This window comes from Mobula hypostoma, chromosome 27, assembly GCF_963921235.1.
Source record: "Mobula hypostoma chromosome 27, sMobHyp1.1, whole genome shotgun sequence".
NCBI lineage: Eukaryota > Metazoa > Chordata > Chondrichthyes > Myliobatiformes > Myliobatidae > Mobula > Mobula hypostoma.
The window spans coordinates 14,976,850-14,997,720 of record NC_086123.1 but is presented as its reverse complement, the minus strand read 5'-3'; the positions used below and the strand labels follow the sequence as shown (position 1 = coordinate 14,997,720).

The 20,871-nt window shown below is 37.5% G+C and overlaps 1 protein-coding gene across 14 annotated transcripts in view; it reads right to left on the bottom strand.

The window, feature by feature from the left end:
- The window catches only part of mtmr3 (myotubularin related protein 3), an 86,544-nt gene that overhangs the window by 43,092 nt on the left and 22,581 nt on the right, over nt 1–20,871 (bottom strand). For 8 of the 14 annotated variants that reach the window (XR_010016244.1, XR_010016245.1, XM_063034401.1 and 5 more), the window contains 6 exons: nt 20,637–20,708; nt 18,731–18,782; nt 13,656–13,740; nt 13,290–13,369; nt 7,795–7,884; nt 6,651–6,767 (listed from right to left, as the gene is read on the bottom strand). Coding sequence is in view for 12 of the 14 variants with exons in the window: in XM_063034401.1 (XP_062890471.1) it covers nt 6,651–6,767; nt 7,795–7,884; nt 13,290–13,292 (210 nt within the window). In the remaining 2 variants the exon portion in view is untranslated. Of the gene's footprint in view, nt 1–6,650; nt 6,768–7,794; nt 7,885–13,289; nt 13,370–13,655; nt 13,741–16,306; nt 16,409–18,730; nt 18,786–20,636; nt 20,709–20,871 lie in introns of all 14 variants that reach the window. The other 6 variants (XM_063034400.1, XM_063034395.1, XM_063034398.1 and 3 more) reach the window with 5 other exon arrangements.

Sequence of the window (20,871 nt, the reverse complement as noted above, 5' to 3'; positions counted from 1 at the left end):
ATGATGGAAATATTGAATGAGATGCAGAGAGCTCAATACTTCTGAAACCCCGAGGCACTAAGGTTATGATAGTAGGGGATTTTAACTTTCCACATATTGACTGGGACTCTATTACTGTAAAAGGAAGTAAAGGTTGTCAAATGTATTCAGGAAAGTTTCCTTAATCAGTACACAGAAGTTCCAATCACAGTGCGCAATACTTGATGTCCTATTAAGGAATGATACAGGGTAGGAGACACTAGTTTCTGTAGGGGAAGTTTTGCATCTACTGATCAAAATGTCATTCGTGTCAAGGTAACTATAGAAAAGGATAGCTCTGGTGATCAAACAGATTCTAAACTGCAGAAAGGTCAATTTTGATGGTATCAGAAAAGATCTGGCAAGTGTGGATTGAGACAGGCTGTTTTCCAGCAAAGGTGTACTTAGTAAGTTGGAGGTCCTCAAAATGAAATTTTGAGAATACAAAGCTTATGTGCCTGACACAATAAAAAGCAAGGACAACAATTTAGGAAACTTCGACTTGAGAGAAATTGAGGAGCTGGTTTTTTAAAAAAAGGGAGGTGCATAGCAGGTATAGGCAGCCAGGAAGAAATGACGTACTTAAGGAGTACAAGAAATGCAAGCGAACACTTAAAGAAATCAGGAGGGCTGAAAGTAGTAATGAGGCTGCTCAACCAGACAAGGTGAAGGGGAATCCCAAGGTTTTGTACAGATATTATGAGCAAAAGGGTTGCAAGGGACAAAATTGGTCCTGTGGAAGATCAGAATGGTAGTATAATGTGTGGAGCCAGAAGAGATGGGGGAGACCTTAAATGGATGTTTTTGCGCCTGTATTTACTCAGGAGATAAACAAAGTCTAGAGAAGTAAGGGAATGCAGCAGCAAGGTCATGGACCCTATACAGATTACAGAGGAGGAGATTTTGCTGTCTTGAAGCAATTAGAGTAGACAATTCCCTTGGGCCTGAAAAAGGGTGTTCCCTCAGACTCTGTAGGAGGCAAGTGCAGAAACTGCAGGAGCTCTGGCAGAGCTATTTAAATCATCCTTAGCAACAGGTGAAGTACAGGAGGATAGCTAATGTTGTTCTGCTGTTTAAGAAAGGCTAAGAATAAAGTAGGGAATGCTAGGCCAGTGAGCACGACATCAGAAGTGGGGATGTTATTAGAATTTTAAGGGACAGGATGAATAAGTATTTGGAAAGAAAGGGACACTTTGTTCCTGGTGTCTCAGAAAGGCAGCGTCCATTATTAAGGAACTCCAGCACCCAGGGCTCGCTCTTTTCTCACTGTTACCATCAGATAGGAGGTAAGCCTGAAGGCACACACTCAATGATTCAGGAACAGCTTCTTCCCCTCTGCCATCTGATTCCTGAATGGACATTAAAGTTTTGGACACTACATCACTTTAAAAAAAATTATATACAGTATTTGTTTTTGCATGTTTTTAAATCTATTTAATATATGCAATTGATTTACTTGTTTATTTATTTATTTTTTCTCTGCTGATTGTGCATTGCACTGAACTGCTACTAAGGTAACAAATTTCACATCATATGCCGGGGATAATAAACCTGATTCTGATAGGTCGTGACTAACCAACCTTGTAGAGTTTTGAGGAAGTTACCAGGAAAATTGATGAAGGCAAGGCAGTGGATGTTGTCTCTATGGACTTGAGCAAGGCATTTGACAAGGTCCCACATGGGAGGTTCGTCAAGAAGGTTCAATCACTTGGCATTCAAGATGAGGTAGCAAATTGGATTAGATATTGGCTATGCGGGAAAGCCAGTGTGGTAGATGGTTGGCTCTCTTATTGGAGGCCTGTGACTAGTGGAGTGCTGCAGGGATCAGTGCTGGGTCCATTGTTGTTTGTCATCTAAATCAACGACCTGTATGATAATGTGGTTAACTGGATCAGCAAATTTGGGGGTATAGTGGACAGAGACGAAGACCAAAGCTTGCAGCGGGATCTGGACCAGCTTGAAAAATAGGCTGAAAAATGGCAGATGTAATTTATTGCAGACAAATGTGAGCTGCTGCACTTTGGGAGGATCAACCTGGGTAAGTTTTACACTGTAGGGATAGGGCAGTGAGGAATGCAGTAGAACAAAGGGATCTGGGAATTCAGGTCCCTAATTCTTTGAAAGTAGCGTCACAGGTGAACAGGGTAATAAGAAAGTATTTGGCATATTGGCCTTCATTGAAGAAAGTATGAGTACAGGAGTTGTGATGTTATGTTGAAATTGTACAAGATGTTGGTGAGGCCTAATTTGGAATACTGCGTGCAGTTTTGGTCACCTACCTGTAGGAAAGTAGTAAATAAGATGAATAGAGTACAGAGAAAATTTACAAGGATGTTGCCAGGACTGGAGGACCCGAGTTAAAAGGAAATATTGAATAGGTTAAAACTTTTCCCCCTAGAATGTAGAAGATTGAGGGGAGATTTGATTGAGGTTTACAAAATTATGAGGGGTATCGAGAGGGTAGACGCAAGCAGGCTTTTCCCCCCCCAATGAGGTTGGGCAACACTACACAGAGGTCATGGGTTAAACATGAAAGGTGAAATGCTCAGGGAAAAAGTAGGGGAAACTTCTTCAGAAGGTCTTGAGAGTGTGGAACGAGCTGCTAGTCCAAGTGGTGGATGCAATTTCAATGTTTAAGAGAAGCTTGGATAGATACATGAATGGAGGTTGATGGGACTAGGCAGTTTAAATGGTTCAGCAAGAACTAGAAGGGTCAAACATCATGTTTTTATAGTGTAGTTTTCTACGACCATGACTGAAAATAAGTTAAAGGCAAAGACAGAACGTGAAAGAAAAAATTGTTAAGTGAAAGTGAATCTAAAAATGTTATACAAATGAATTAAGGGGGGGGAAGAGAAAAAAATGGACCTATAGAAATCAAAGGTGGTGGGTAAAACACAAAACATAACAATTCAAAGAGAAAAAGTATTAAGCAGATTAGTATCTTTTAAAATAAAAACATTGCTAAACCAGATAAAAATACATTTCAAATGATATAGAGGCATCAGTTCAAACCGAAGAAAATTTGGTATCACTTTCCAATCATCCTTGGGTTACAGGCTGAATGACTGGACATGCCAATATGGTGGCATCGATTAAATGTGAGAACTGGGTTAAAAAAAAAAAACAATTTGGATCTGGAAAGGAGAGCAGAAAATCAGGGTAGGCATTTTATTAAAAATTATCTGAAGGCCATTATTCAGAAAGGCACAGATTAAACATGGGATTTGCGAAGGAGTAGGGGATCATGCCAGACATTTAATAATTATGCAGTGGTGGTAGAAAGTCAACGGTGCCATGTTCAATAAACTACTCCTCCTACTTCTTTCAAATATGATTCTAGAACTAAGCTGCAAGCATTTGGAACCTGTGATTTACATTTTGGGTTGATTGAGCAATCTGACACGTAGTTGTCGCTGAAGGAGTTCAGTGAGGTTTGGAGCAGAGTGTGTGGCCTGGAGAGGGACTCAATTTCTCACCGATCAAATCAATGAGAAGTCAACAAGGATGAGAGCAGAAGTAGGTGGGTGTTCAGTGCAGACTGGTCTCTGTCTCTCTCTCGTCACTGCTGCTGGTAATCTTGGGTCTTGGACAATGTTTCAGCGTGTTTGCGGACTAGACTCTGCAGTTCGTGTTATGCATTTCTGGTTATTTCTTTTTTATTTGCTCTTTTGTGCAATTTTGATCAGAGTAGATTAACTCTGAGGCTTATAGGCAACGAACAAAAGTGTTAAATTAAACTGAACAGAACTAACCTGAATATTCCTAAACTGTTTCAAGGACTCTGGTTTGATGTTTTATATTCTGTGTGCTTTTTGCTCTTTATTGCCATTTGCGCAATTTATTCTTTTTTGCGCATTGGATATTTGATGTTTTCTCTGAACAGGTTCCATGGTGTTTCTTTGTTTCGTGGCTCTCTACAGGAAGACGAATCTCCGGGTGTATAGTGCATACATACTTTGATAATAATGTACTCTGAGTATTTTAAGTGGCCCACATACATTTGGTCAAGGGTTGGCATGACATGGATTGGCAGATTAATCAGCAAATTTGAAGCCTATAGTAGTGAAGGGAATAGGGCATGTTAGATCCAAGCTGGTTCACCGTCAGAAAACAAAGAACAATTAAGCATGTTCGATAATAGGGCATTTATTTGGAACATGATTCAGAAGAGCTCTTGCACTGAAATCTCAATTTGAACTTAAATGGAGGAGACATATTTAAGAGGCTTGTAGATGAAATAAAAATGTGCAACAATTGTCTATGTGGTCAACATTAAAGAGAAATCTACAAACCGTAGCAAAATACTAGTGCAGTAAAATAGCAAACATAATTCAGTCTGGAGACTGAAGTAATGCATTCTATGGAGAACAATGAATACTAAAAACACAGTTGGATACTGAAAAATAAAGAAATATTGGGATTTTCAAATGAATTTCTACGGGTCACTGGAAGTGGAAAGGCAGGTAGATTAGTGGTCAAGCATTTAGAATATTTTCTTCATTAGTGACAGTACATAAGTCAAATGAAGTCACACTAAAAACTGTATAATATATTAGCCAGGTATTCGATCAAATGTTATAGAATATCACAAAGGATGTGCTAAGAGTAGCGAGGCTACTGAAGAAATTAGTGAAGATGTAGCAGGGCTGGAATTTAGTTATGGGCAAATATCAGCTAGACTGGGGTTTAGTTTAGAACATAGTAGATCAAGCTGAGACTTATTCAAAGCAGCAAGTGGTAAAAGTGGTTAAGCATCTGTCACTGATGAAATTGAGCAACTTTAAACACCTTGTAATACCAAAGCATGTTTCTAGTCTGATTTATCTTAGAGAATAAGGCCCCATTACTAAAAAGTCTACTTTGGGCAATGTTTCAGAAAGTTCAAATACTCATTATTGTATAATGCTAGGATAAAGCCACACTTAAAAGACAAAGCATGCAAGAACTACAATGCCACAATGCACTGACAGCATTCTGTTTCAACATGTCCATCAATGATGCTAGGATAAGAAAAAATGTATTATACTTACTGTCAGTTCACAAAAGGTATTTTGATAAATACTCTGCGCAGGAAACCAAAAAAAAAACAACTGTTTTTCCTCCATAAGCCATAAACAGATTTTTTTGCTTGGAGTAATGGAAACAATTCTTTAATTATGTACATAAACAATAATAAACTTTTGTTTTTCTTAAGATGTCCATGAATTAATGTGCATGCAAAGTTGACAAACAATATTTTCAGAATTCTATAGAGCCTGAACTTCCAAATCTCTAGAAGTTCTAACATTTTAAATCCAGAGCACGTAATTGATCCCCTTCTGTAAAAAGGCACCAATAAAAACAAACTTGTTAAATAAAAACACACTGGGAAAATTACATGAGTATACTTGTGGTGGGGGGGGGGGGGGAGAGAAAGAGAGCTCAAAATTAACCAAACATTAACAGCAGCGTCAGCCTTAATATAATAATCTAGTTATCCTGTCAACCTCTAACTCAGCAATTTCTTTTGTTTACTAACAGAGCTCAGGAATTCACAATTCTACCTGCTTTGCTACATTGGAATAGGATGATGTAAATCTGCTTTGGTTTTATAATGAAAATGCAAACACTTATCTTCATACTATCTTGATTCAACTGGAATTAAATTCTAGAAAAATAGGGATAAAAGATAGAGAACAATGTGTGCGAAGGAAAAGAATATTAGAAGGCTAGCACACACTAAAAGAGATAAAGGTGGAAGCAGTAGAGTGAGTAGTTGTTTTTTTTTGGAGGGAAAGATAAGCACAAAGAGTGCCATTGTGAAATAAGAAAACCAAACATATCAAGATGACAGGGTGATTACTGAATGCTCAAGGGTAGGGTAAATCCTTGGAAAGAAGGTTGCAGTAAAGTGGTTGTATCAAAGATGCATGTGGAGATGGAAGACAGGAATGAAGAGCACAAGTGAGGTAGGTTCTATGCTCCAAGATTATGGGAAGTGTCAAACACAATGGAGATAAGGTTACAGCTTTTAATCACGTTAAGCTGATTCTAAAGAGAAATTAAACTTATTTATTACGCTTCTCATTCTAAAACTTTGATCAATTTGACTCAAATCTCCAAGCATTTGTACCTTGATCACTGTAAACTCAACAGTAGCAGCAGCAGACTCCTGCACCTTGGAATATACCTGTTACCATTCTCTGGTATCTCCTTACACCTGCTCTATGGCCTCTCACATAGATTGTTCAAAGAAAGCTCAAAAAAAATACCAACTTATCTTCCAACTAGACAATTAAGTTTTAAGAATGCAACATTAAATTCAATAATTACAAAGTTACCCATTCCCACTTTTTTCTTTTCCAATTTCAGATTGTTAATTTCTTTCACTGATTTCAGATTGTATTTGTTATGTCCTATTTACATAATCAGTTACAGTTTCTTTACTAGCCATCAACATCCCTTTATCATTACCACCATTCATGTCAGTCTCCTTAGACTCACTATCAAGAGCTTCCCTTTTGATCACTTATTTCAAAACTAGTTCAGATGAAATATTAACTGTTTGTCTCAGTGTGCTGTAAAGCCTGAGTATTTCCAAAAGTTAATACCTTACTTGATTGATTATTTAAAAGGTTTTCAACACTTACATTCACAAGTGATTCCTTAAACTTGATGTGTAATCTATAATTAGACAAAGCAATAACTGCATCTTCAGCACGTCCTATGTATTCTGTACTTTCTCCATGAAGTTCTGGGAATGGAACCTAAAATAGTAAGTAATTGGTAAGCAATCATTAAGCAGCACAATAACTAAAATTCTGTTATAATTGTACCTGGTTTTATGGAAATTGGTTGTCATAATCTTGATTCAGCCACAAATACATTTAGTGCAGGGGTCCATTGGGAAATTTAAAAACAAAAAAATGTACATCTACTCTAAAGCAACAGAACATATATACATGCATAAAATCTATTTTAACACAGTGACTGAGCATCTATTAAAGAAAATGGAGGAAAGCAGAGGCTACAATCTACTATTGCGGTTGATCATGTCAGGTACAATATACAAAATGTGAAATTCAACAAGGCCTCATTATACACAAAATATTTTCATTTATTGGGAAATTTTTACCTATAGTTGACAATAGAGAATCACGTAATAAAAGCCGTGATAACCATGAGGAAAATAAACCAAGTCATTAATGGAATAATTCAAATTGTGAAACTGCCAGTTGGTTCAGTCACATTTGTATGGCAACACTTTCACTTTAGTGACAGAGAGTTTGAAGTTCAAATGTTGCTTTGGAGAAGTGAACAAAACAGTTTGATTAACACTCAGTCATTGCAAGAATGTTCACCCAAGGCTGTTTTCTTTCAAAGTCAACTGAGGACCCCATCTACCTGCCCGGGTGGATCCAAGGGATCGTAAAGGAAATACTTTAAAGGAGCAAATTCGCAATGGAGTCTTCTGTTATATGAAGACACATCAGCTAAAACAATCTATCCAGTTATTATGATATGGCTGTACATGGCATCCAGCACAGAACAAATTAAGTGCTGTTTTACAGCAGTGACTAAAACTTTGAAAGTACTTGAAATGGTTTGGGGTGAGAAAGTTAACTGCATGTCTCTCAGTTTAAAAAGTGATACAGCTATCCAAAGAACCAACAGGAGATCAGACATTTAGATGAACCTGGGATCTATCCTAGTACTACACTGGAATTAAAGCCAAGCAGATCAACAAAAATGAACATTTAATTTATAAACAGTCCACAATTTTTCCATTTGTACCTGGAGGTTTTCTTCTTCTCTAATTAGTTTTTTTCTAGGAAAGATTTGATTGGCTTGGATACATTCCAAACTATGTTGTCCGTCTTCATCCTAAAAAGGAGGGTTGGTTTCCTTTTTAGTCAAAGGGCACATTTATTTTCCATCAAATTAAAATAATTTCTCTTGTAAGATTTTATTTTCAACTATACACATACATCCTTATAACACCAGGTGATTTCTCAGAAAACAAAAGATTTAGAATGGATTAATTCTGGTACAGTTTGTGGTAATTTCAGATAAACAACAGTTATTTCACGAGGACAATCTACTTCAAATTATGCGCAATATCCTTTGAAACCAGCCACCTCTGACGGGTGCGTCTGTTCCAAGCTTTGCTAAGTTTGATGATGAGTAACACTAGTTCTTAAAAATGAACTGACAATCTATTCAACTGGACAAAATAATGTCTTGAATGTGGCTTGAATTAGTCATCTAGCTAATCTTGGATGCAAAACAGATGCAATTAAGTGGAAGATAGAAAAATGATTTGGTACTTTATTAAAACTTTTGTGCTAATTTGAAGCCATATGTAATGGTACACACTACACAATATCAATTTTAATTATATTGTTTCATTGAATGTGATAAAGTAGGGCATACTACGATTGATAACTCATTGTTAATTTACACACTAATTATCAGTAGCATTAGACTGTTTTTCTTTATAAAAGTTATTTCATCTATCCTCAATGCAAATCTTTTCATCATATTTGACTACAAAACAGTTATTTGTAGAAACTGCCTCCAAATGAACTCAAATTTCCATTCATTAGCAGGAAAGGCTTATGAAGATGCTCCTAGAGGAATGGGTTATCGAGGGGATAAGCAGGTTGGACTTTATTCATTGAAGCAAGGGAGAATAAGGGGATAATCTCAAAGAGGTACATAAAATCTTGGGCGGCAAATGCACCATGGTTGGGGTAAGTCATGAACTAGGAAGGCATAGGTTTAATGCAAGAGGAAAGATTTAAAAAGGAAAGAGAAGGGTAACTTTTTCTCCCAGAGGCTGGTATAATAGAATGAGCTGCCAGAAGAAGTGGTTGAAGCAGGTACAGATATGAAAAATGTAAGGTTGAAGGAACTGTTAAGATCTTACATCACAGAAACAGGCTCTTTGGCCAGCATGGACTGGTTGGCCCATAGATCTTATTTCTGTACTGTATGATCCTAACATGTGATCCATATTTTATGATAGTGCAACAAAAGGTACTTGGCGCCAAATTAAAAGAAAACTCTCCACAATGATCATTTTGGCAGCAGTTCCTCAATTTCACTGCAGGTTGCTGCCAATCAGGTCAACTGCTTTGCAGCCAAAGATAATCAAGAAAATTGGACAGGCTGCATACCAAAAAGGAAAAAGCACAATTTTTGGCTATGTTACACAGTACTACAGCTGGAGTGAACACAAATAAATCAGGAACTCAAATATCCAAAACTTTTCCAAAAATAATTCAAAATCTTTGAATTTGAAATGTGAAGTTACAGATGTATTAAATGTCTCAGATACATTTTTCTCAGGCTCAGTTTGCCAAACAGTAATTGTGTCTGAGTAAGCCTATGAAACCTCACTTAGATTTCCTGCAGTTAATCATACAATTTTCAGGGTATTTTACAGCAGTAATTTGAATTCACTATGATGAAAATGTCTTAAACACCATCCCTGGAGCAATACTGTAACATTAATTACAGCTTTGGGATTTGCACATTAGACTTCCAAAGTTGCCATCTTCTTGAGACTAATAGCTGAAAACACCAATAATTCTAACACTACTTGTGTAAAATCCAAACTGTGTTTTGACAGAGACAGCAAGTTTTCCTATATTTGCTACACAAGAAAATTGCAAAAGCATCCTGAAGTATGTAAACTATCAGATGTATTTCCCCTACTCAAACCTGGCTGCATTGGGCAATCGGTGGAGATAGTAAGAACATTTCAGAGACCTTACTTTCTTCTTGCTTTACACTTCTAAAATAAAACTAAGGCTTATTACAGGGTCAGAGTAATTATAGCATAGAAACAGGCCCTTCAGCTCAACTCACCTATGCTGATCAAGTTGTCTACCTGAAATGATCCCACTTGCCTGTGTTTGGCCCATATCCCTCTGAAGCTTTCCCACCCACGAACCTGCCTAAAGTCTTTTTACATGTTGCAATCATCTCTAGCTCTACCAATTCCTGGTGGCAGTTTGTTCCACATACCATTATCCTATGTGAAATCACAATTCACCCTTAACCCATGACCTCTAGTCTCACCCAACCTCAGGGAAAAAGCCTGCTTACATTTACCCATCAATACCCCTCAATTTTGTTTACTCTATCAAATCTCCCCTTTTTTCCTATACTCCAGGGAAAAAAAAGAGACCTAACCTGTTCTACCTTTCTCCATAACTTAGGTTCCCAGGCCCTGACAATATCCTTGCAAATTTTCTCTGCACTCTTTTAATCTTATTTGTATCTTTTCTGTAGGTAGGCGTACAGAACTGCACACAATAGACCAAACTAGGCCATACCAACATCTTATACAACTTCAACATCCCATCTCCTGAACTCGATAGTTTGACAAGGCCAAAGCACCAAAAGCTCTCTTTAAAACTTTATCTACCTGGGACATCACTTTCAAGGAATTATGCATTTGTATTTCCAGATCCCTCTTGTTCTACTTTCACCATGCAAGTTCTACCCTGGTTTGTTCTCCCAAAGTACATTTTTCCAGTTGGTCCAGATTCCACTGCAAGCTTTGGTAGCTGTAGAATAAACCGATCTTAAATTAAACTGAAACACATCTGCTCAGAAGTGATTGGGAGTGGAATCAGCCCAGCAAAAAGCAGCAATTGTAGTTAACTTTAACCACATCCCATGGAATTGCTGATGGATGGCCAACAGCATGTATTCATATCAAGTTCACCCATTCTCTTGACCAGAAATCCAAAGTCACAGAGCACATCATCGAGCTTTACAAAGGTATTTGAGTGACTGACTCTACACTGCTGAGACACAAATAAGCCTACAGAATGTAAAGACTACTTAAATGAAAAGTTAACATCTACTGGGTCTAATCTAACACATTTTGTTATATATTAAATTGGATATCCATTTTAAAGTTTAATAAATCTGCACCTATTGTTCAGTTTCTCAAATGGCAGCCACAGTATTTACCTCTGCATGAACTAATTCCCCTATGTTGCAACGTGTTTCCTGCATAACAATCAAGGAAGTTGTTCCATGTCAAACTGATGCATTTCAATACATTAGGAGAAATTATACAAAACAGTAAAGATAATAACTAAAGATATTAATTGTAAATGATCAAGAAACTGTTGTTTAATGATCGGGCAAGGTTAACTGAACTGTCCAGGTTGCACTTTTATGCACTACATCTGAAGAAAACATTCCAGGAGTTACGATTATCAATGATGAGTGATAGATAGATTTTACAATTTTACTAACTTTGCAGTGAGTATTCATCTGTAAGCAAGTATTCTTGCAACAGCGGAAAGAAAGGAGAACTTGATAGTAATCTTCACAGAGACATTATGTCAAAATACATGCTCTGAATGCTTAGAAGTAATGGTGCCTCAAGTTTATTTTTTTGGTATTCTAAACCTGCCACCACAGCATTCCATCTGAGTTTGCAACATGTACAAATTTTGTCTCTTTATTAAATCTGCTGAATTATATACCCAACAAGAGTGCCACCGTACAGTAGTGGTTAGTGCAAAGCTATTACAGCTTGGGACATTGGAGTTCAGAGTTCAATTCCAATGTCATCTGAAAGGAATCTATACACCCTTCCAGTGGAATGTGTGGGTTTTCTTCTTTGGTGCACCTGTTTCCTTCCACACTCCACAGACATACTGGTTGGCAAGTTAATTGGTCACTACAAGTTGTCCCATGATTAAGCTAAGGTTAAATCGGGAATTGCTGGGGCGGTGTAGTTCTAAGGGCCAGAAGAGCCTACTCTATGCTGTATCTGTAAGTAAATAAACTGTGTGCCCGAAGACATGAGATCTTTGTGATCTTCAGGCACGGAGCTCGAAAAAAAGCAACATAATGGACCTATAACATCGTAAACCAGCAAGTTGTTTGTTGTGTCCGCTTGACGGGAAAATGAAGGGGGGGGAGGGGGCATTTTTGAATGTCAGTGTGAAACGCTAAGTCTTTGGGGTAATTGCAAGTCTGTGTCTTTGCTATTGCTTTGCTCACACTTGAGTGCAATGCTTGCTTTTTTTTTGCTGGTGGGGGGAGGAGGGGGGATTGTTGCTTGCTGCCACTTACACGTGGGAGGGGGAGATGGGGGACTTTGGGGTTCTCACGTTTAACTGTTGTTCATTCTTTGGGGCACTTCTGTTTTTGTGAATTGTTGCAAAGATAAAGCATTTCAGGATGATATTGTATACATTTCTCCGACATTAAATTGGACCTTTGAACAAGAGAAATCACAGGGGAGAAAAGTAAACAACTGAAAAATAAGTTCTGATCCATTCTTTCATCCTTTGATTCATAATATACTTTTTATTTTATGTTCTTCACTAAGATTCCCCTAACAATCTTCTCTTGCTAGGTTAGAGATAGGGTCATATTGAAAACTAAATACTCAAAACATTTAACTGTCAGACTCAGAATAAATCAACTGGATGCACCTTTGACTTATGACCATGTCATAATATGGCAAGCACATTTCAACAAGTACAGGAAGTGGCCACACACTAATTCACTTGAGCTCAATTCCAGCACAATGCCAACACTGTTAACTATTTTAAATGTTTTATTATGACAATTTAGCTGACTTAAATGCAATGCAGAAGTATTTGCAGAAAAGATACATGTCCAATTTCAATAGTTTTTAAATGAATTAGATGTATTGTTACGTACATTTTAAACATCAATAGCTGATTTCATCATGTCTTTTTAGGGTACACTGAACATTCTGGTATTCTTTAGTCACAGACTAGGATTTTTAAATCAAGAATTTTTCTAACTCAAATGGCAGCCCCTGCTGAGGGAAACCACCTTTATTCCTCCAGTGATACATCACTGATTGCAATAGGACCGGAGCATACTGAAGGATATGGAAATGGATGGGGAAAGAGAGCACAGCCACATCCAAGAAAAGGGATGAGGTGAGGAAGAGAAGTGGTATTTGGTAGTAATAATTGAGCATGTAGAAAATACATAGTTATAGAGGTAGGTATAAGTAGAACTGCTAAAATATTTTTGAAAAAAACTCATCTAAAAACTTTAATTTTTACCTCATGAATAAAAGAGATACAAAAGAAATGCTAAACCTGTGTACTTGGACAATTAGAAGCAATAGGTCAAGCAATATAGGTCTCAACAAGATGACTATCCTCAGAACACTGAAGAACTTCTCATGGAATTGAAAACAAGGAAAAGAAATTCAAGGTGAATGCAATGGATATTACAGAATGTAACAAATAAAAAGCTGGTAAGCTCACCATGTTAACTCCACTACTACAGTTTATGTACAATTCTTTGGTATCACTTTGTTGTTCTTGTATTCCACTCAAGATCAAATCTGAAAATTCATGTTAATACAAAATTATGCAACTTCCCTTTGAGATAGTACATGATGAATAAAGTAAACAAAAACACACTGTAATTTACAAATTAAAAATTTTACAACTACTTCACTGCAATCACAGGCAAGAGCAAAAATTAAAAATTATAATCAAAAATTTAAATAAACAGTTTATGTAATTATGCTTTTATTACTGGGCACATCTTTGCTAGATTTCCAGATACCTCTAATACCAGTGCATGCAATAACTCTTTTTGAAGTACATTTTAATCTAACAACTTACCTTAGTTTATTATTTCTACCATCATCTGATCAAGAGCGAGCAACTTGGACCCACAAAACTATGCCAGGCACCAATTAAGCCATCCCTAAATCAGTATTACACAGAATGCAATTAGTATATGCCAGCTTTATATTAGATTTTAATTTTACAAATCAAATTAATAAAACCTGATCACAAAACACTGTGCCTTGTAAACGTATTCAGCCCCAACCCTTTGTTTCCATACATGATGTATTACAACCAGGGATTTTGATCAATTTAACTGAGAATTTTTTATTTGTGAATAACATTCTCCTCCCCCCCCCGCCAACAGTAGAGCCCCAAAAGAGGGAAAATTGTAAAGTATGAAAAACAAAAAATTCAAAAACTGAAATGCTAGGTGTTCAAAAGTCTTCATCCCCCTTTGCTCAGTACTCAGTTGAATCACCTCTTGCAGCTATTACAGCCAGTAGTCTTTTTGGATAAGTCTCTATTAGCTTTGCACAACATAATAGAGCAAGATTTGCCCAAAACCTTGTAAAATTGCTCAAAATGTGCCAAGTTGAGTTGGGGAACAGTGGCGGACAGCAATCTTGGAGGTCTTGCCAGAGATGTCCGATTGGGTTAAGGTCAGGACTCTGACTGGGCCACTCTAGGGCATCAACTTTCTTCATTTGATGCCACTCCATGGTTGCTCTGGCAATGTGTTTTTGGTCTTTGCCCTGCTGAAAGTCAGACTTCCTCCCTAGCTTAAGGTTTCTGGCAGAGACTAGCAGGTTTTTAAATCCAGGATCTCCGAATTTAGTCGCAGTCACCTTTCCATTAATCCTGACCAGATTTCCAGTCCTTGCTGCTGGAAAGCATAGAAACTACAGCACAGAAACAGGCCTCTTGGCCTTTCTTGGCTGTGCCGAACCATTTTCTGCCTAGTCCCACTGACCTGCACATGGACCATATCCCTCCATACACCTCCCATCCATGTATCTGTCCAATTTATTCTTAAATGTTAAAAAAGAACCCGCATTTACCACCTCATCTGGCAGCTCATTCCATACTCCCACCACTCTCTGTGTGAAGAAGCCCCCCGTAATGTTCCCTTTAAACTTTCCCCCCCCCCTCACCCTTAACCCATGTCCTCTGGTTTTTTTTCTCCCCTTGCCTCAGTGGAAAAAGCCTGCCTGCATCCACTCTATCTATACCCATCATAATTTTATATACCTATCAAATCTCCCCTCATTCTTCTACGGTCCAGGGAATAAAGTCCTAACCTATTCAACCTTTCTCTGTAACTGAGTTTCTCAAGTCCCGGCAACATCCTTGTAAACCTTCTCTGCACTCTTTCAACCTTATTTATATCCTTCCTGTAATTTGGTGACCAAAACTGAACACAATACTCCAGATTCGGCCTCACCAATGCCTTATACAACCTCATCAAACATTCCAGCTCTTATACTGAATACTTTGATTAATAAAGGCCAATGTACCAAAAGCTCTCTTTACGACCCTATCTACCTGTGACGCACTTTTAGGGAATTTTGTATCTGTATTCCCAGATCCCTCTGTTCTACTGCACTCCTCAGTGCCTTACCATTAACCCTGTATGTTCTACCTTGGTTTGTCCTTCCAATGTGCAATACCTCACACTTGTCAGTATTAAACTCCATCCGCCATTTTTCAGCCCATTTTTCCAGCTGGTCCAAGTCCCTCTGCAGGCCCTGAAAACCTTCCTCACTGTCTACTACACCTCCAATCTTTGTATCATCAGCAAATTTGCTGATCCAATTTACTACATTATCATCCAGGTCATTGATATAGATGACAAATAACAATGGACCACCACTGATCCCTGTGGCACACCACTAGTCACAGGCCTCCACTCAGAGAAGCAATTCTCTACCACCACTCTTTGGCTTCTTCCATTGAGCCAATGTCTAATCCAATTTACCACCTCTCCATGTATAACTAGCGACTGAATTTTCCTAACTAACCTCCCATGCGGGGCCTTGTCAAAGGCCTTGCTGAAGTCCATGTAGACAATATCTATTGCCTTCCCTTCATCCACTTTCCTGGTAACCTCCTCGAAAAACTCCAATAGATTGGTCAAACATGACCTACCACGCACAAAGCATGTCCATACCGCCACCATATATCAACAGGAAACCAATCCACACAGTTAGAAAGGTGAGGATCCACATACGGATCGTGTTTCCTGCTGATATGTAGCATGAGATTTATACCACACATACAGTTTAGTGTTGAGGCCAAAAAGTTCCACTTTAGTCTCATTCGACCATAAGATCATCTTCTACATCTTTAGAGTGCCTGCTAAGTGACGCTTTGCGAAGTCTTTATGGGCAAAGATATATATATTTTTTTAAAGCAAGGTCATTTTCCTTGACACTCTTCCATAAATATGCTTTTTGTGCAAAGCCTTAGAGGTCTGAACTATAAACTTCATCTCCAGTTGCAGCCAGTGACTTCTGCAGCTCATTCAGAGTGACTGCTCGTGTCACAGCAGCCTTTCTCACAAGTATCATTCTTCTCCGGCAACTAAATTTAGAGGGGCAGCCTGACCTATGCAGTGTGGCCATGGTTTCATATTTTTCTACTATGTCATGATGGACTGCACTGAGCTCTGAAATATGTTCAGTGCCTTTAAAATGGTCTTGTACCCTTCTCCAGATCTGTGCTCTATTGTTTCCTTGATTTGCTTGAATGCTCTTTTGTCTTCATTTTGGTTTGGTCTGTTGAAAATCTTTATAATACTGTTGGACCTGTCAGAGAGAGGAGGGTTCTTTATTCAGACAATCATTCAATTTTCTACATCAACAAACTGGGTGAGTTGGCAAGGTAGTAAACAGTGCAGCACCAAGAGGAAAATTAGCTCAGTAACTACAAGGGGGATGAATACTTCAGTCTCAATTTTGGTTAGTAATTTTTAGTAAATTGTTGACAGGTTTGGGGATTTTTCTTTTGATTTGATATAATGCACGATGTTTTGTAGATTAGCTCAAAATCCTATTTCAAATATATTTTAATTCAGAAAGTGTGACAGTAAAATGTGAAAATAGTTGTTGGGGTGAATACTTTTTCAAGGCACTGCAGATGGGGCATTTCCATGGAAATGGAAAAATCACAATTCTTCAATACTTGATAACATACATAGAATGTATGTATCTTATGCAGAGAAGCAAAACATGCAGAACACAAATAGCAAACCTGTGGCATTCCAGACACAATGCGTGAGAAAATATAAAATGTCACTATTACTATACATTTCCCTTATCTTGCTCTGGTCAATTATTAAGTTATCTTTTATTGTCCTTTCTCACCTCTCCAGATTTTAAATTGCTTCTTTCATTTCCCTTTCTCTATGAACTTGTTGCCTGTACATGAATTGTGCATCTTTTTGCTAGTTAGTGCCAAGGTAGTGAAAGTAAAGAATGAGGCTTAAAGCTTCAATTTGCATGACAGAAACTTTTTTTTTGAGTCTGGGCTGAGAAGCTGACAGTATGGAAGAGAATACTTGAGAAATACCTAACTCAATCATGTCCATTTAGTGTGCTCTCCCACAACCCAAAGTCTTCAACAGTCCCATTGAGGGAACACTTTTTTTTTAAAGTAATAACCTATCTAATGATGTTAAAGTCACTTTGAAAAGGACCACTACAGACTTACAACCTCACCCAATTACTGCTATTTTTGGATTACCAATGATAGACTCAAATCATTTAACCTTTTCAGCTCGTCGGATGATTGCATTTCTTACTTTGATGGCTAGAAGATCCATTTTGCTGAATTGGAAAGAGATTAACCCTCCTACTGTATTTCACAAACTATGTTCTGTTTGAATTTGGAAAAAATTAGTGTGGTTTATGACCCTTCCACTAAATTTGAAAAAACTTGGAGGCCATTTATTCAGCATTTTCATATGATGTAATTTGACCATTTCCAAACTTATTTTACTTCTCTGTAGTGTTGGTTGAGAGGAATGGAGTCGTCAACACTAAGGTTTTCTTTTCTTCCATTTTTACGTTGTTAAACTTGCCCAAGTCGTTTTAGTTTAGTTGACTAATTCTGTTTAGATTAGTTTTTTTTTGGGGTGGGGTTTGTTTTTTTCTCTTTTTCATGATTTTTTCCCAGTTATTTTTTTTTGTCCTGTATTATTCATTGTTATCCTACATGATTGGGAGTTTTGTCAATTTATACTATTTGATTTTATACTTACTCATCTTAAGTATAACAATGTATTTCAAACAATTTTGTATTATTACTATGTTATGTTTATATTTTATGAAACTAATAAAAAGATTGAAAAAGAAAAGGACCACTTGGCTACGGACCCCTTTATAGCCTTGATCTTGTCTAAAAATATCCACAAAAAGTCAAATGTCACGAGGGACCAGGATTTGTTGTACCCAACACTAATATAGTATTTAACTAAACATGGCATGAAACTTCCAACAAGCAGGAAACAATGAAAAAGCAATTATTATAGCCCCAAAACATCACGGAAGGATGTTGTCATTTAGCCCATTACTACCTAGATGTCTTTAACAGTACTGATGATCACAAAGATGGGAGTGAATCCACACTTGTACAATTTCTGTATTTAAAGCAGTCCATATAGCAAAACATAGATAACATTCAACCACATTCTGATGTGAAAGCTAACTATGTTTCAGATGATTAACTTGAACAACTTCTGTGATTCCACAATACATCGATATGATCTCTGTCATTACTGACTAAAGCAATCATTTTTATTGCTACCAGAAACAAGGTAGATATTAACTTTTCTAAAGCTGGAAACTCACTTCTTCGATTGTCAAGACTTCTTCATCTTTTAAAAGATCCAGACAGGATGTGATGAAATAATTACAACTCACTTTGGATGAGCGCAGTTACAATGACTCAAAATGTGATAAAACATGTAGGACAGACAGTTGGATCAATACTTTCACCGACTATCTTTATCACTGGAACATTATGATTACAGTATGAACTACAGGAGACACTGCATGAAGTTGCACATTCAAATCTCAAATTAAGGCAGTGACCCAAGGTGCTAGATGACAATTAAGATCTTGATTTACCTTGTTTTGATTGCTGGCACACTCGTCCCAGCATCACCTACTTCTGCAATTCCTACTGGTAAACACAAGATTTAATCTTAGGTAGATGGTAGATGACAGTTCTCTTGAATATCAGCCTAATAATATCCACTGTAAAACTCATATACAATCTAACCATCACTATGTTTTCATATCTTTCAGTATAAAGTATCTCCAGACTCAAAACCTATATTATAACTTGCCTGTGCTTGTATGATAAGTGTATCAATACTTATTCTTCTGTTGTGGAATGGGACAGCATTTCTCAATCCAGCAACATACAAAATAGACTAACTGAAATGAATGGTTCACCTTACAAGAAGCTGAACAGACAAGTCTTGGATGCTGTAGAATTTAGAAGAGTAAGAGGAGGTGCTGTTTGAAATATACATGATCCCCAAGAGTCTTGACAAGGCAGATATGGCTAGGATGTTTCATCCTTGGGGTTAATCTGCAACAGGGGTCAGTGATTAATTATAAAGGGTCACCAATTTAACAAGGCAATTTTTGTTTTCACAAGGTTAAGAGCCTATGGAATGTTCACCCCCCCTCAACTGTGAAAACATAAACTTTGAATATTTTCAGCACAGACTTAGATTCCTGTTAAAGCAAAGGAGTGAAAGGTCAAAGTAGTCAGGAACGTGGAGCCGAGATTAAAATCTGAGCAACTGTGATCTTATTGAAATAACCCAGCAGGCTTGAGGAATGAAACGTTTACCTGCTCCTAATAAATTTGTGGAGTCATAGCAGAGAAAAAGGTCTTTTAACTGATTAAGTATGTGCTGGTCATCAAGTGCATATCTATCCCCAACCCATTTTCCAATACTTGCCATTTCAAGTGCTTATCTATAAAACTTAAATATTAGCAGAGTACTGCCTCCAATGTACCCTCAGGAAGAACGTTCTGGATTTCAACTCATCTTATTGGTGAATAAGTTCTTCGCCAGATCCCTTCTATACCATTTATATTTGATCACATTTTTAAGTACTTCACTTTAGGGAAAAGTTACTTATTACCCAGCCCCTCAGTTTTGTAGCCATCAAATCAGCTTCCCTTTTGTGCCAAGTAAAAGAAACAGCCAATCCAGTCTAATGTCATAACTGAACTGTTCCACTGCTCCAATTTTGTTTCATTTTGCCATGGTGGACATGGAAGCAATTTTTAAAGTTACTTTATCTTAAAAATTGATACAATTATAATAGTCCTATAAAAGTGTGAATCAGTACCTCTGAAATAACCAACTCAGATGGTAGAAGTAATTTTGATGCTCAAGCAAAAAGTTAATGGCTATAACCACACAAACACGAGGAATTCTGCAGATGCTGGAAATTCAAGCAACACGCATCAAAGTTGCTGGTGAACGCAGCAGGCCAAGCAGCATCTCTAGGAAGAGGTACAGTCAACTTTTCAGGCTGAGACCCTTCGTCAGGACTAAGGATTTTGGATCTCCCCCCCCCACTTTCAAATCTCTTACTAGCTCTTCCTCCAGTTAGTCCTGACGAAGGGTCTCAGCCTGAAACGTCAACTGTACCTCTTCCTAGAGATGCTGCCTGGCCTGCTGCGTTCACCAGCAACTTTGATGTGTGTTGCAATGGCTATAACCATTTGGCTTTTCTGACTAACATTAGCAAATATCATTTGAAGTGTAAAGATTTTTAAGTAACAGGGACAATTTTGAAACTTGAATTAATTGAAATACAGATGAAGAAATAAAAAGTTTGCTGCAATCAGCTGCACCGCATGCCTTACAGTTCAGTAGAACCCCATTGTCATTGAAATGCTGCGAAAAAAAAATGAAATTGTGAAACTCTGCAGTTAGAGAACTAAACAGAGCATCAGATTCTAAGTTCTTTATTTAAACCAAAATGATATTTAAAATGCACTTACCAAAATTAGTCAATGCCTAATCGACTTTTCCCAAAAGGAAACCTTGTGTCTTGGAGCAGATCACATCAAAAACTGCAAAACAAGTTTTCAATCTTTAGTACAAACATTTGTAGTTTAAAAGCTACAAGAGTATTCTGGCAGTTTATTTTTCAATAATATACTCAAAGTGAGAAACACACAAAACTCAAAGCTGTAAAAATGCTTTAGTATGCAGCTGAACATACTCCCTCAATTC